Raw genomic sequence first — 15,121 nt, 5'->3', positions numbered from 1 at the left:
ACAAACGCCTATTTGCACAAAATGATGCCTAAAATCGGAAATAGACCAAAATATAAAAAAATGAGAAAACCGTTTCTTGAGTCGATCATGCTTTTTACGATGATCATATTTGCTTACCTATAAATGCAGTATTTATTGAGTTATCGTGTACCTAAATCGTCATTTTACCGAGAAAATGAACATTGAAATAATGGCCGTTGAAGTTTAAAGTGGTCACATTTTGCACTTTCATCGAATCTCGCAGGAGAATGCGGCAGTTTTTATTTTTCTATCTTACATTACATAAACATCGGGTAAATCCACGGCCCCTTGAGAAGTTTGAGCGAAATCCATTCATAACTTGATATTTAAATCGGGGAAAGAACTTGAAAAACCCACATTTTATCAGCTAAAACGGAGCCATTTGACCACTAGGTTTTTGTGCTTCCGTGGTGTTTCCATAAGGTGCGCCGCGCATGGAGATAAGCGTCGCGTATGCGTAGCGTATTTGTGCGTTAAAAAATTGCACGATACGCAACGCGATGCGTTGTTGCGCGCGTGTACCCTGCTGGTACAACAAAGATTTTCTTTCCTTTTCAATTTCAAACACGAGTGGAATAGTGAAATAAAATCCTTAAAATATTGCAGTTGGAGTTTACAAATCTGGATTTCCATTCCTTGTATTTATAAAAACATAACAAAGTAAAAACATATCAAAAAAACTCAATTTTGCGAAAGAAACAATGTCTAGAGTACACAGCTGCCTTAAACTACTATGATAATATACGTCTGCTGTATGGCTTCTGCTCGTGTGCCGTATTGAAATATGTGGGGAAAATAGGCCTCCGATGAGATGCACCTGCACGATTAGCCACACTGTTTGCAATGTTTGCCGATGCTCGCACTGCGCCCGTCGGTACCTCTCGTACTACGCGATCAATAGCGCACTGCGAGCATGCGTTAGCGAGCCGCGAAAACGCGTGAACGCGCACGCGATAGCGCGCGGACAGAGGGACGGACGGACACGCCATGATTAGTATTATGATGAACAGTTATTTAATAAGCTTGTATATACTTGCAAAATACAAAAACCGTGCACACGACTTATTTGATTTTAAAGGGTCAATATGAAGGCTATTCTGAACATGTATCGGTTTTGTTGTGCATAAGACGCGATACCCAGTGAAACCGTACTATTTGCTATCATAATATATTGATCAAATCATTTGAACAGAAATAAAGCAATGTAATCATTTTCAGAAATATATCTGTAATGATTTCCACATATAGATGTGGGCAACCTTTATAATCAAAATTAGCCTTCTTTTCAGATCGTTTCCGACGTACCAACGACGTTCAGATCGTTTCACTTTAACCAACACATCTTTACAACCAAAATCACATTTGAATTAAATAACTTTCATTTTATAGCCCAGACTCAAGAGAATAATCATGGGTAATTTCAATTTCCTGTCACTTAAGATAACAGAAATGTGACGATGGAGGTAGAGCTTTTTGAATGACTCACGTAAATATGGTATAATCATCTCAGCATAACACGAATGAAATTATATTTGAACAATTCCTGAGTTATACGCAAACGGGTCATATGTCACGTTTTAGGTTTCACTTGCAAAGACATTGTAAACAGAGAATAGTTTGCTATATCTCAGGTGCTTTGTTACGTAGGTAACATTACAAAAAAGGTTAGAGTCCATTGAGCTCTATGACCTTGACCTATTTTGTACTTTTACCTTTGTAACAAAACATCGATAACAATCCATCTATTATAATTTTGATTTATTTTTACTCGAGAACTTCTGGTCAGAGACGGGTTTCTAAATCCTTTGATGAGAGGAATGCATTGATTTGAATTTTGACCAACTTTCAACATTGTATAAATCGATGTATGCATATTAGGCTCTGTTCCACTAGTTGATGTTGCAGGAGCCTTTGGGAGCTTTTGGGAGACGGATGCATTTGAAATGAATGAGCTAATTGGCATTCGAATAATAAATAATAGGTGAAGGAAACATGTTTGCTCACTTACTCATTTTTTCAACATCCATCCAAACTTTGAGTCCTGCAGTTTCTTCCAACTCCTTTTTCAGTTTCAACATGCGCTTCTGACATGGAAAATCCTCTTCTTTATTACCCCAGCTATAGGATATCATAACGTCATAGTGGTCTGTCACAAAAAAAAGATAAGACATTAGTTTTGTTTGTTGCTCTTGCTACTGCAGTTCGCCTTATCCAGTGCATCTGAAACAACACGCAAATCCGGGCAGGGGACTCAAGTTTGGTTTCGATAGGGGTGTGCCGCTGAGAATTTGAAAGTGGACCCATAAATATACCAATTTTTCAAGAAATTTGACCCATCGATATACTAAAAGTCAAAAGTTTCAGCCGAATTGAATTCAAATTGTCTTAGTTTTTACAGATTTCCCCCAAAAATATTTGGGCAATTTTGAAACCTTTGACTAGACTGAGGACGGAAAAATTGGCCTATTTTCCGAAAATTCCGAAAATTTTGAAAAAGGACCCATCCATATACCAAAACAAAATTAGCTTTAAAAAAGGGGTTCATTGATATATAAAGGCCAAAAATACTACCCATGTTTGCGGCACGTCCCCATATGGTCATTTCTACTTAGTACCCCGGGACGCAAATACGAACAATACTTTTGAAAATAGTTAAGGGCAAGGGTAAACTATCCAAAATATAAGAATACGCAAAACAAAAAAATAAGCACCAAACTTAAATTCGAGGCGTCGCAAAATTGAAATTGATATGAACATGGTAAGAATTTACTGCCATCTGTCTTATTGGTCACTTTCTTGAGATTGAGAAAATTGAGCGTTATTAAGATCCTGCTTATGAAGGGTTGCAGTGCCTAGAAAATCGATGATGAAATGAAAGTTATCTTCGGTGGTGATTGTGATATGTCACTGTTGCTTTTTGGAAAAGGAATACACCAAAATGTACTTTTCAAATTTAACTTTTCCATCTTTGTGGTATTTACATGGGCCCCCAGTATGTCGAGAAATGTATGAAAATGTGTTTCCATATCTTACTATAAATAGGGGAATGTTGTGTGTATGTATGTGTGTCCACGCAAAAGCTCTGTCAGTTTCGATCCAAATGTCGCCAAATTCACACGGGTAATAGAGGAATATACCACAATGTGTTTAAAGTTTATTTGGTCAAGTATTGGCCTCAAAATTAGTAAAAATTGGGTTTTTCGGGCAAATTTATTAAGTGGTTGTTTGTTTACGGCCTATGCCATCCAACGCGTCCACATGTCTAGCATAAACCGCGCCGTTAGCGCGTCGCCGTACACGACGCGTGCCACTTGACTTTCACGCACGGGTGCGGCGTGCGAATAGCCATGCGCTCGGGCTTATGGTGTGTACGGGATATGGGATAATGGGATTAGGCCTACGAAGACATAAATATCGTAATTGGTAAGGGTACGGTGGGGAAAAAGAAAGAAAGAAGGACATAATAAAAACTCCCTTTAAAAGGGAAAGCCAGCCTCAATGCAGAAGAGGTCTTGTAATTAGTTTTGGTCAATATGAAAGGCATTTTTAGAATCACGGCTTACATCCATGTTACATGACAGTCCACCAAACCATCAATGATGAGAACATGTACACTGAAACAGCAGAAAACATTAACTCCTAATCTTCTGTCAACTCTTTAATTCATTATTGTTCATTATTGTTGATTCATTATTGTTCTCCAAATTGTTCTGTTCTGTTTTTTTTTTTTTTTTTTTTTTTTTTTGTCTTTTCAGCTTTTTACCCACGATATCTCAATTTCCAATTTTTTAATACCATAACTTACGAACTCAATATCTTCGCTTAGGAATGCCCGATTTTTATTGGGGAAAACTGAGTTGTGGAGCAAAATAGCTCTTTATGTAAAAGCCTCAAAATTTATAAGCTGCCCAAAAGATGTCTGTTTTTGACATGATACGCCACATTTCTTAAAGACCCATTCAGTGATTCCAGAGCAAGAGTAAAAAATTAAAAGTGTTTATAAATTGCTTAAAAGAGAAGGATAAGTCATTCAAATTGTCATTTGGTATTTTTGAAATGCCAACTTTGGCAAAAAACGAAGAAAACAGCAGTACTGGTGAAGTTGAAGCCCCACCATTCAAATACATGTAGCTAATTTAGACACTGTCAGTATCTAAAAATACAGATTCGTGTAAAATGTCTTATTTTGTCTTAAATAGGCCTACACGGCTTTCGGCTGAACCATTCGCAGGCTATGTTATCTATGTAATAACAAAGGTACCAAAATTTTGATGATTTTTATGATCGTCCGGATGAGCAAATCACTGAATGGGCCTTTAATATTAATAATAGATAAGCTGCCTTTAAAAATATTATTGACAATGTTGAGAGTAGGAATTACCTTGAAAATGTGCCCCCCCTCTCGGCCTGCCAAAATCGCTTGCCCCCCCCTCTCGGCCCGCCAAAAATTCTTTGCCCCCCCCTTGAACATGCCAAATTTTTGGGATGCCAAATTCCCAACTTTAAATGGTCTAGATGTATGTTGCGAGCGCAGCGAGCAGAAAAATTTGCATATTTAAGCGTTTCCGTACCGTTTTCCTAAGCCTTTTTAGAGCGTTTTATTAAAAGGGCGCCCTGTGAATGCGTGCCAAAAATCGCTTGCCCCCATCTCGGCTTACCAAAAATTGCTTGCCCCCCCTTTCGGCTCGCCAAAAATTTCTTGGCCCCCCCCCCAATTTTACCCTCGCCCGGGGCTCATAATTATTGCACAGCCCCTAAATTAAAAAAGTAAGACAATTTATTTATCTATAAGTGCATGTCAAATGGATACATTGTTCAATACTATAGGCCTACATGCATAAATTATGCCCATATTATAGCTAGGCCCTAAAATCTTTATTTTGCATCGGATTTTTCCCGTTGAAAAGACAAAACTGATGTTTATGATAATAACTATTTCATCAATAACATTTTGAGTCATTTTTATCCATAAAACGACACAGGATAGGATAGATAATTACTTTGACATCAATATCGTCCATATGATGAAGATTTTGATTCTTTGATTTGTTATCAACATGATATCACACTGTTCAGTGGTCAAGGACCCCGGATCAAGGACACTATCAAATGACATAATTCATGAATTGGTGATGTAATTTTCTTCTGCTGACCATATGATCATTGATGATGCTGTATACCTATACTTAGAAGTCATAATTAATTCAAACATAACTTTGGTAATACTCACTCGTTTTCATTCGTTGAAACGGCAAAACATACTTACTTTTCCTTACAAATCGAATTACGATAATTTAAAAAAATTCCACCACAAGAAATAAAAAAAAAGTCATTCCAATACCAATAAAAGTTAATCTCTTGAGCAAACTGACCCCATCCCAGAAATATATACCAGCCCCGAATGGGCTGGCGAAAAGGTAGGCCTACTTTGGATGGATTACGGATACGGGGTTGTGGTTTAACGGGATGGGGTTACGAGATTACCAAGATGATAAAAATCGTAAGGATTCGGAAGGAATGAGGAATTTTCAATGAGTCTACCTCACAGAATTGAAACCAGAGAACCAGGACTCTAATTCTGTGGTCTAACTGTACAGTAATTCCTCCTGTTTGAGTGAACGCTTCTGTTTACTCATCTAGCGGGGACCCGCGCGAAGCGCGGGTGTCCCGCTAGTACAAAATAAATAAAGAAAAAAGGATCATAGTAAAGGTATGTTCGCTTCTTCTTTTATGAAAGTTCATCTGTGTTGGTATAAATCATGATTCATATGGAAAGGTATACAAAAACGATTCTCTATAAACCACCATGCGCACAGTTTCCACCTCGATACACACAAAAATCTTGCGTCTTCGCGTATCAACACGCCGCGTCAAACAAAAAACGCGTATCATTTATTTCACGTCATCTCGCGACATCGCGTATCAACACGCTGCCTCTAAAGCAAGTGGGAATAATAAACACGGGAAAATCAAAATGAGTGAGGAGAGTGCATGGGTGCCATGGGTTGGCGATATTATTTAACCATCCGCGATGCATGGATGACCATCAAACTTTGAGAACATAGCAAAAATACAAATAAATATCCGTTAAAAATTTTTTGAGCATAGGACCTACTTATACTGACTTAAAAATGGTACATTTTATGTTTCACATTCACAATTGTTTTAGCAGTCGACTAGGAAGAAGTACTAAAACCATGATACTAGGGACAGATAATATAAGAGGCAGAGCGGATAAGAGGGAGAAGAGGGATGTCAGCTAAAGGGGAACAGTGGAAAGAACGGGAGGATAGGGGACAACACGGGGGGGGAGGGACAAAGAAGTTGATTAAAATGAATAAAATGAAACGACTGATCAATCGGTAATAAATTAATTTATTGTTCGCAATAATAACTGAGTTATATCATGATGTTAAAAAAAAAGACAATAGGGACATAAAATAATGTAATTTAATGTTACGTTTGTGAAGGATTTGTAGTCAATCTAGTAGGACTAACCACCAATTAAAGGGGGTTAGAGAGATTTCAGAATAGAGGGTGCTCTGTTTTTTTCGTGAAAAACACTTGACACATCCTAAACACAATTATTATTATGACCACAAAAATGGTTGCAACTATTATTACGACAACTTAATTATTTAAAGAATATCATAGTTTGGCCTACGTGTCAAACAAGCCGTGGGAAGGTCATTGAGGTTGTTTTCTAGTTCAAGCATTTCCGTTACAAAAGGATATCACCAACAAATGTTTCCGTTCACGGTATAAGAAGCGTACCATGACTTTCTAAACTGGCCTCAAAAAGAAACTTATAATTTTTCACAAGGTCATATCTTAAAATCCTCTCCATAAAATGAACAAAAATTGCACACAGGATTACTTCAATACTCTACTCTAAACAAATGTAAGTAACCAAGCAGTTGTCCAAAATGGCCGACATGTTAAACATACTCTCACCTATATATTGACTTGTGAGCAACATAGAAGGCTAAAAATGGATGGCAATACCCATGTTTATGATATTGGGGTTTCAAAATCACCATTCCATAAGCTATAACAATTATAAATGGTCCTTTCGCTGCCACTGTGAATTTTAAAATGACAGTCCTGGTGAGAGCAATTTTAAATAACAGTTGTTTATCTATAACCTGCATTACGATTGGGTTTGGGAAAGAACCTTCTGTTAATGGCTGATAATGCCTATTCATCTGACTACTCAATTTCAAATCTATAAATCCCTTTCTTCTTCTCTATTGTTATTTTGAATAGTGTTTATCTTTCCCTAATAGATTATGATACTAAAGCAGTGTATACACGAGGCCCATTACTTAGTGGGTGAGTTATGTGCTCACAGACCATGACGCTGAGCAATTGATCAAAATACAGGAAGCAAAAATGGGGCCTTGCAATTCCTGTGGTCATATGTTTGGGGATATACTCAAAACATAAGTAGTGGTAAATGATTTTCGAAATCATATCAAAATGACCCATGTGTTGTCCTGAAAGCAAAAGATTGCCATCCTCTCCTGTATATCTATACAATTTTTCATAAAGAAAAGGCTAAGGAAAACTAAGATCAAAAGGGCTAAACACCAACAACAACATAGGCCTACAAGTCTATTATAATTTAGCATGTGCACACATTATCATGTTGTGGATGGTGAATCAAGCTGGTCCCTACACATTCCCAAATGAATGCAGCCGGTGTTCACTCATGATGGACGTACTGATCATTATATGGTGTTGTGCGTTTGGCAATTTGGGAAGGGGTGGGTTCAAAATGACCCCATAGGATTATACGGGGTCAAAATTTCAAATTGCTCAAATACCCCTTTCAAATATAATTTAATTATTTACATACATAAATAAATAAATAAATAAATAAATAAATAAACGAAAAAAATTGAACAAATTGTAGCGTTGCATTAAAATCATAAATATAACCATTGCAGGCAGGCGGATTCGAATCAACGATATTGACATTACCAGTCTGGTGCTCTATAACTGAGCTATGACAGCATCTAGTGATGAGGGTCGAGTTTTTAGCTTATACAGTGTTTGTCTGTGATAATGCCGCCTCGTGAAATAAATAAATATAAAATCTCAATTTTTAATTTAAATTTATTTGATAATTTTCTAACCTATATTTTTATCCTTTTATCCAATTAGACCGCTAAATAAGAATCTACTGCTTTTATAACTGATTTAATTCCGCGATTTGTTCCATTAAGCAATATCAAAGATTAATGTCACACATCTCACAACAGATATTAGTTGGCTTAGTGGTCTTGCACAGTGCTTTTTAACCGAGAGGTAACGTGATCGATTCCCACCTCTGCCTGCAATTTTTTTTCAAGACTGGGAAATAATAACCTGACATTCGCCGCTATAGCCAATGCTGCCCCATAGACGTCAGTACAAAACGTAACAATGACTGTCAAATTGGAACGATTTTGTTCCACACAAATTTTGACCCCGGGATTTTGACCCACTTCCCAATCAGTATGACGGCAACTTCGTGACCTCTTTTGTTCGACAGAAAATTTGTACGGGTTACGTAACACAATGTTGAAATTTTAGTCGGCAAACGCGTATTATCCAAATAGCTCCAGAAATGCTCCATTTATGTACCTTGACCACAGATAAGATATCAAACATTTGTGTAAAGCAACAAATAACGTGTAAAAGTTGAATTAAATGGAAAATAAAGAAGCTTGAACATGTCCAAAGTAGCTCGGAAAATGAGAAAAATTGCACGTCACGAACACAAAAATGTTCATATCATCAAGCAAGAAAAAGCGCCTAAATCAAAAATGGGTGTCATGTTATAGTATAACTAAAGTTAGCTTGCCTGAAAATTTCATGAATTTTGGTTGGGGTATATTCCTAGTCATATATTGAACATGTTGAAATGTTTATCTTTGTGCTTGACTACTGTCACGTCACGCGAAATATTGTACGGCCGATGTTTTTCCTGCAAAGAAACTTTCATTGTCAATTGTTGGTTATTTACCTTGAAAACAATACTCCCAACGTTCAAACAAATTTAAAGTCAGCATAAAGGTTTGTGTTACATTATTTGGACGGTGTTGATTCATTCCAGAAATAGAATACACGAGTGAGCCATTGAGTGGGAATAAAATTGCTATTATTACCGAATCTATCAAATCACTGGTATGGCTTAGTGGTAAACATTTGGAAGTTCGATCTTGGTTCGAACCCCGCTAGCACCTCTCTTTGATTTTTGATTTTATTTTAACTCATTTTTTTTAAATCCTAGTTTTCATATTTTTATTAAAGCCATAATATACGATTTCGGGCAAATTTGAAGTTCTGTTATTCCAAAAATTATAACAATATTTATAATATTAGTAAATAACTGTCAGGAAGGTTTTCTGTTACATTAATTTTGAAGCAGATAAAATGAAAGAAAACACTTAATATCTTGACCGCTTAACTGTGGTGTTTTATGGGGATTTAATGTCTTAATAAGACATCAAAGTTAGTTGCTCTATCTAGACAACGAACTTGGCTGATTCCAATTAGGTGTAATCCGAGGTGTAAGTTGGACATTGTGTAAAAATTACAAATATGCCAAAATATTAGGTTTGACTGAATTCGTTCACTGGTACATCTGCATTTGACGGCATCTAGAGCTGGATGGAGGCAAATGTGTCATCACTGGTACATGGTGGCTTCAGAAACAGTGTCTGTCACATCAAGGTTGGACAATGCTATAATGATGTCATGGTTGGCATCCAAATTATCTAAGACCTTTTAGCATGTTTATTATGCCTTTGCCGGCTCTAGTCTACCCAAGGCATGCAACCCAAGAAGAGCTGCTGCATTTGATGGCCCTAAAGCATTGTATATTGATCCTGGTTTTATGTTTCTATGGCCCATTCCCGTACCTGTTACCATACTTGTGTCAGCTGCAAGGTTCAAGTTGGATAGCGCCTTACAGCCAGGACCTATAGGTGAAAGTATGTTTAACATGTCGGCCATTTTGAAATTCAAAATGGCCGCCAAACTGAACTACTTACAACTAAACTAATGGCTTTTATGGAATCATTGGTATCACAAACATGGGTATTGCCACCATTATTAACCTTGTATGTTGCTGAGATATAGGGCAAAATATATTGAATATGGCGGACATTTTGAAATCCAAGATGGCCGCCCTCTGCAGCATCTCCAAAATTGGCAACAAAGATTTTCCTGTTCCTAGACATGTGTAGAACATATGATTATCCAGGTAGGTGGCATTTTCTAATCATCAAAATTCTACGAGTATTTATGACCTATCATACATTTTGTCCAGAATCCGACAAAACTACACGCTGGCTAAAGGAAGCAATCTGGATCAGGAATAGAGCAAAAGACAATTATGAATAAAGATGGGGCCTACCGACTGGACATAATTTATGACCAGGTCATAAATACTCGGCAACAAGAAAGTTTGGTGACGTCATCAAAACCAGACAGAAGTGTTGCCGGTGCTAAAAACATCTAGAAACACCAGTACCAGAGTGAGCAAGATTCCTGATAGGAATTGAAATATTTCTGAGTGAGTAGTATCTCGGCAACAAGAAAGTTTGGTGACGTCATCAAAACCAGACAGAAGTGTTGCCGGTTCTAAAAACATCTAGAAATACCAGTACCAGAGTGAACAAGATTCCTGATAGGAATTGAAATATTTCTGAGTGAGTAGTATCAGTTTATTGGATCTGAACAAGAACCTTTATCAATCTTATGAACCATGAACGATCCTGATGAATCTGTTTCAAGAGTTAAAGAAGAATTACGGAGAAGATACCGTGAAGAAGCTCCGGAATTGTGAAAACATCGAGAAAAAGACTTCCAGATTTAGAAACCATCGTATATTTACTTTACGCTGCCGTGATCAGAGCCTTACCCCACCCAGTTTACGTCTCAAATGTCCAATCAACACACAAAGAGCTCGGGATATAGTAAATAAAGCGGAAAAAGAGTTGTTACGCGAGCGAATCAGAGTAATTAACAACAAACTTGAGCACTTAGATCGCCAAAAATCAAAGGTAAACAAGGATTTAAACTCCCGCGGTTTCCCCGACGACGTGAAAACAAATATCACTGAACATCTCGCGAGATCTCGTGAAAAGACATTTCAAGATGTCCGCGCCCGTCAGCAAGGCAAGTTCGATCGATTGGTGGAAAAACAAGAAAGATCTAAGCTTAACAAGCCAAAATTTCCGACCAGCAGTGATGAATTAGACCTCAGCGGAACCCAGATCAAACGGTGGGAAGTTAATTTATCCAAATATAAAGTCAGCAATGCGCAAGAAAAGGGCCTCAGCCGTGGCCTCAATTATGCCATATCCCCGGACAGTATAGACCGTTCCATAACAAGTGAGTACATTGTTGCGTGCGAGCGAGCTTTTTGGAAGTTGCCTAGCGGAGTTGCGGCACAACTCAGATCGGAGGTTGTAGGTGCCATAAAATCAACCAAACCCCCAAAGTCGAATATCTCTAAAGATGAAAGATTCGCAATAAAGCAACTTCAGAAAGAAAAATCAGTTAAGATCTTAGGTGCGGACAAAGGTCGTGCTACTGTAATCATGGATACTGATGAGTATGAGTCAAAATTATCTGACATGTTAAATGATACCAACACTTATGTCAAGCTTGACACAGATCCCACACCAAAGTACAAAAGACAATTGGTGAGCATGCTCGGTAAACTTGAGAAAGAAGGCAAGATCAGACCCGAGGATAAAAAATTCCTGTATCCCACGGCTGAGATTGTTCCCCGGTTGTATGGCAGTCCAAAAATTCACAAGAAGGACACGCCTCTCCGTCCAATAGTAGACTATACAGGCTCCATTGGATATAATGTATCGCGCTCACTGGCCGACATCCTAAGTCCCATTGTGGGTACTACCAGCCACCACGTGCTCAATTCTAGACAGTTGGCTGAGGACTTAGGGGAAATTACGATCAAAGAGGATGAGTGCCTCATTTCACATGACGTGGTGTCTTTATTCACCAATACCCCCATTGAGCTGATATTGGACATCATTCGTCGCAAACTAGAACAAGACCCGAATCTCAAACAAAGAACTCTGCTTACAGTTGACGACCTCATGGAGTTGGTTAATTTTATTCTAACCACAACGTATTTCACGTCCAAAGGTGTAATTTATAAGCAAAAGAAAGGAATGGCAATGGGTAGTCCACTCAGCCCGATAGCAGTTGACCTTTTCATGGAATGGCTTGAGGAGGAAGCGATCACTACAGCCCCGCTCAATTGCAAGCCGTCTCTTTGGAAGAGATATGTGGACGATGTTCTTGAGGTTATTAAGCGTGGCGAGGCAGAGAACTTGACTAACCATCTTAATCAAGTTGACCCGACAGGGAGTATTAAGTTTACTTACGAGGAAGAATCCAACAGCAGCCTACCCTTTCTAGACACGCTCATTATCAAGAAGCCCGATGGCACCACAAAGCTCTGTATTTATCGCAAGCCAACCCATACAGATCAATACTTGCAGTTTGATTCACACCACCCACTACATCAGAAGCTAGGTGTCGTAAGAACTTTGTTAGATAGAAATGACACCATTGTAACCGAGACAAAAGATCAGCGTAAAGAGGAGTTGCACATAAAACAAGCCCTCGCCAGATGCGGTTACCCTGAGTGGTCGATCAACAAAGTTAAAGCGGACAAAGAGAACCCTAAACCTAAGGCTAAGCCCCCAAAGACATTAGGGAGAGGAGTAAAGGCCTTGTGGTCATCCCTTATGTAGAGGGACTCTCGGAGATGGTTTCAAGAATTTTTAAGAAACACGGATTCGCCACTAGCATGAAACCCCACCGCACGATACGCAACATGTTAGTCCATCCAAAAGACAAGCGTGACCCATTGCAATCGGCTGAAGTTATATATGAGATCCCATGCCAGAATTGCCCCAAAACGTACATCGGTGAAACTGGGCGCTTGTTTGAGACTAGGCTAACAGAACATAAATCAGAAAGTGAAAAAGTGAGCGCAAAGAGCTTCACCAGGTCACAAAGAAAAGCATCAGCTTCAGAAATCCACAAATCGGCCATTGCAGAACATGTTGCACACCAAAATCACGTGATTGGGTGGGATGAGGCTCAGGTCATTGATCAAGAATCAGACAAAACAACACGCTGGCTAAAGGAAGCAATCTGGATCAGAAGTAGAGGAAAAGACACCATGCATGAACAAGGACGAGGGGGCTTACAGACTGGACAAAAGTTATGACCAGGTCATAAATTCTCGGCAACAAGAAAGTTTGGTGACGTCATCAAAACCAGACAGAAGTGTTGCCGGTTCTAAAAACATCTAGAAACACCAGTACCAGAGTGAACAAGATTCCTGATAGGAATTGAAATATTTCTGAGTGAGTAGTATCAGTTTATTGGATCTGAACAAGAACCTTTATCAATCTTATGGATTTTTTTTATTTTTAATAAAATCATTGAACAATACAGGGTGTCTCAATAAAAATAGGCCCTATGGAAAGTGGTGCATAACTTAAAATATCGGCAGTAAAATAAAAATTTTCTTAAAGATTCAAAACCCATGAAGAGTGTCTGCTTAACAGTGGTGCAAAAATGATTCAAATCCCTTCACGCGTCACTGAGATAATTAAGTTTGTACAAATAGACACATTTTTGGACCATTCCAATGGGGTAATACACGTTAAAAATAATGTGTAGTTTATTATAAAAGAAATAAAAGGAAACACCAAGTGTTGCTGAATAGTAGTTCAAAATCAATCAATCAATCTCCCAAATAATGTTTTTCACACGTTTCTCTTTGTGTTAAGGGCTCAGATAGCAACGTTTGCACAGTATTTTTGTGGGACCTGAGAAATGCAATTCGATATGTCTGATGTGCTCTCAGGTCCCACAAAAAAATCTTGAAAATGTCGCTCTTTATACATTTGTCAACCAACAGTAGGGCTGTACTTTATATTGAAGTGGCTGAAATATGTGATTCAAGAAAAATGGGTTCCCTCAAAATGAAATGTCCAGGTGATAGTATTGATGGTGATAAACAACATCAATAACAGAAACTAGGCATAGTTGATGATCAATTATCTCCTACCTAGCAACACTGGGAGTTAAGGTTTTACACTATTTCAAACTATTGCGATTTGGTAGTTCACATCATATGGTAGTGAGCTTTGGAAAAATTGCATTGATATTACAGATTACTTTCGTAGGTCCTGTGGTTCTTGAGTTATTTTGAAAAGAGGGATGAAACAACATCACTTTTGTAAAACGTACATAACTCATTTAACAACAATAAATCAAGCAAGGCTTCAAAGTATGAAGTTTCGCAAAACATCAAGGTGTTATTTTTCAATAATATATTATTGATTTAGATAATGAAAATCGATCTTTTTGGCAGCTTCGACAAACAATACTTAGTCAACCATTAACTTCATTAATTTCTTCCATTCTAAAGTACAATGCAGCACATTATTGTTTTTTTCTTTATACCTCAGTGAGGTTGGCGAAACGCCTTTATTTTATTTAGTTTATATATCAAGCTCAAAAACTTGCTATTCCACAATATTGCGGCTCAAAAGCCACGACATGTAAATTAACATTATCAAAACATTATGTATAACTTATTACAGTATATTCAAATGAACCTTAAGTTCATCCCAGACATTTTGATTTTCTTTTATAATTGTTGGCACATTTTCTGCATTTGTTGTTATTTCATTCAATCTTTCTACTTCATTAATAAAGAGCAGTGGTATAGGAGTAAATATATTGGTGATCTTATTTTGGCCTTGTAAACTGAAAACGATGCTATAATTAAGAGCAGGTTTACAAAATCAAAATGTGAGTCTTTCTTGTTCCAACCATAAATAATATGTTCTAGAGACACGTTCAAGTGCATGATATGAAAAAGTGTTCACGACAATTGCAGAAACAGCATTCGTCCGAATTACTAATCTTCCATTTCAATAGGTTTTTCTTACACGGTGTTAGGTTATATAAAAGGTTATATTGAAAGTGTCCAAATTTGTTTCGAATTCTATTTTTTATTTTAAAAGTGAAGATTTGCCTCCAAGATGAT

The 15,121-nt window shown here is 37.7% G+C and overlaps 1 protein-coding gene across 1 annotated transcript in view; it reads right to left on the bottom strand.

Moving 5' to 3' along the window:
* LOC140149631 (uncharacterized) overlaps positions 1 to 15,121 on the bottom strand; it is a 122,372-nt gene that overhangs the window by 30,322 nt on the left and 76,929 nt on the right. Inside the window, exon 3 of the mRNA XM_072171711.1 lies at positions 2,030 to 2,167. Coding sequence (XP_072027812.1) covers positions 2,030 to 2,167 — 138 coding nt within the window. The remainder of the gene's footprint in view (positions 1 to 2,029; positions 2,168 to 15,121) is intronic.

The sequence above is a fragment of the Amphiura filiformis genome, chromosome 4 (genome assembly GCF_039555335.1).
Source record: "Amphiura filiformis chromosome 4, Afil_fr2py, whole genome shotgun sequence".
Taxonomy (NCBI): Eukaryota; Metazoa; Echinodermata; class Ophiuroidea; order Amphilepidida; family Amphiuridae; genus Amphiura; species Amphiura filiformis.
This window is presented reverse-complemented; position numbering and strand designations above follow the sequence as displayed.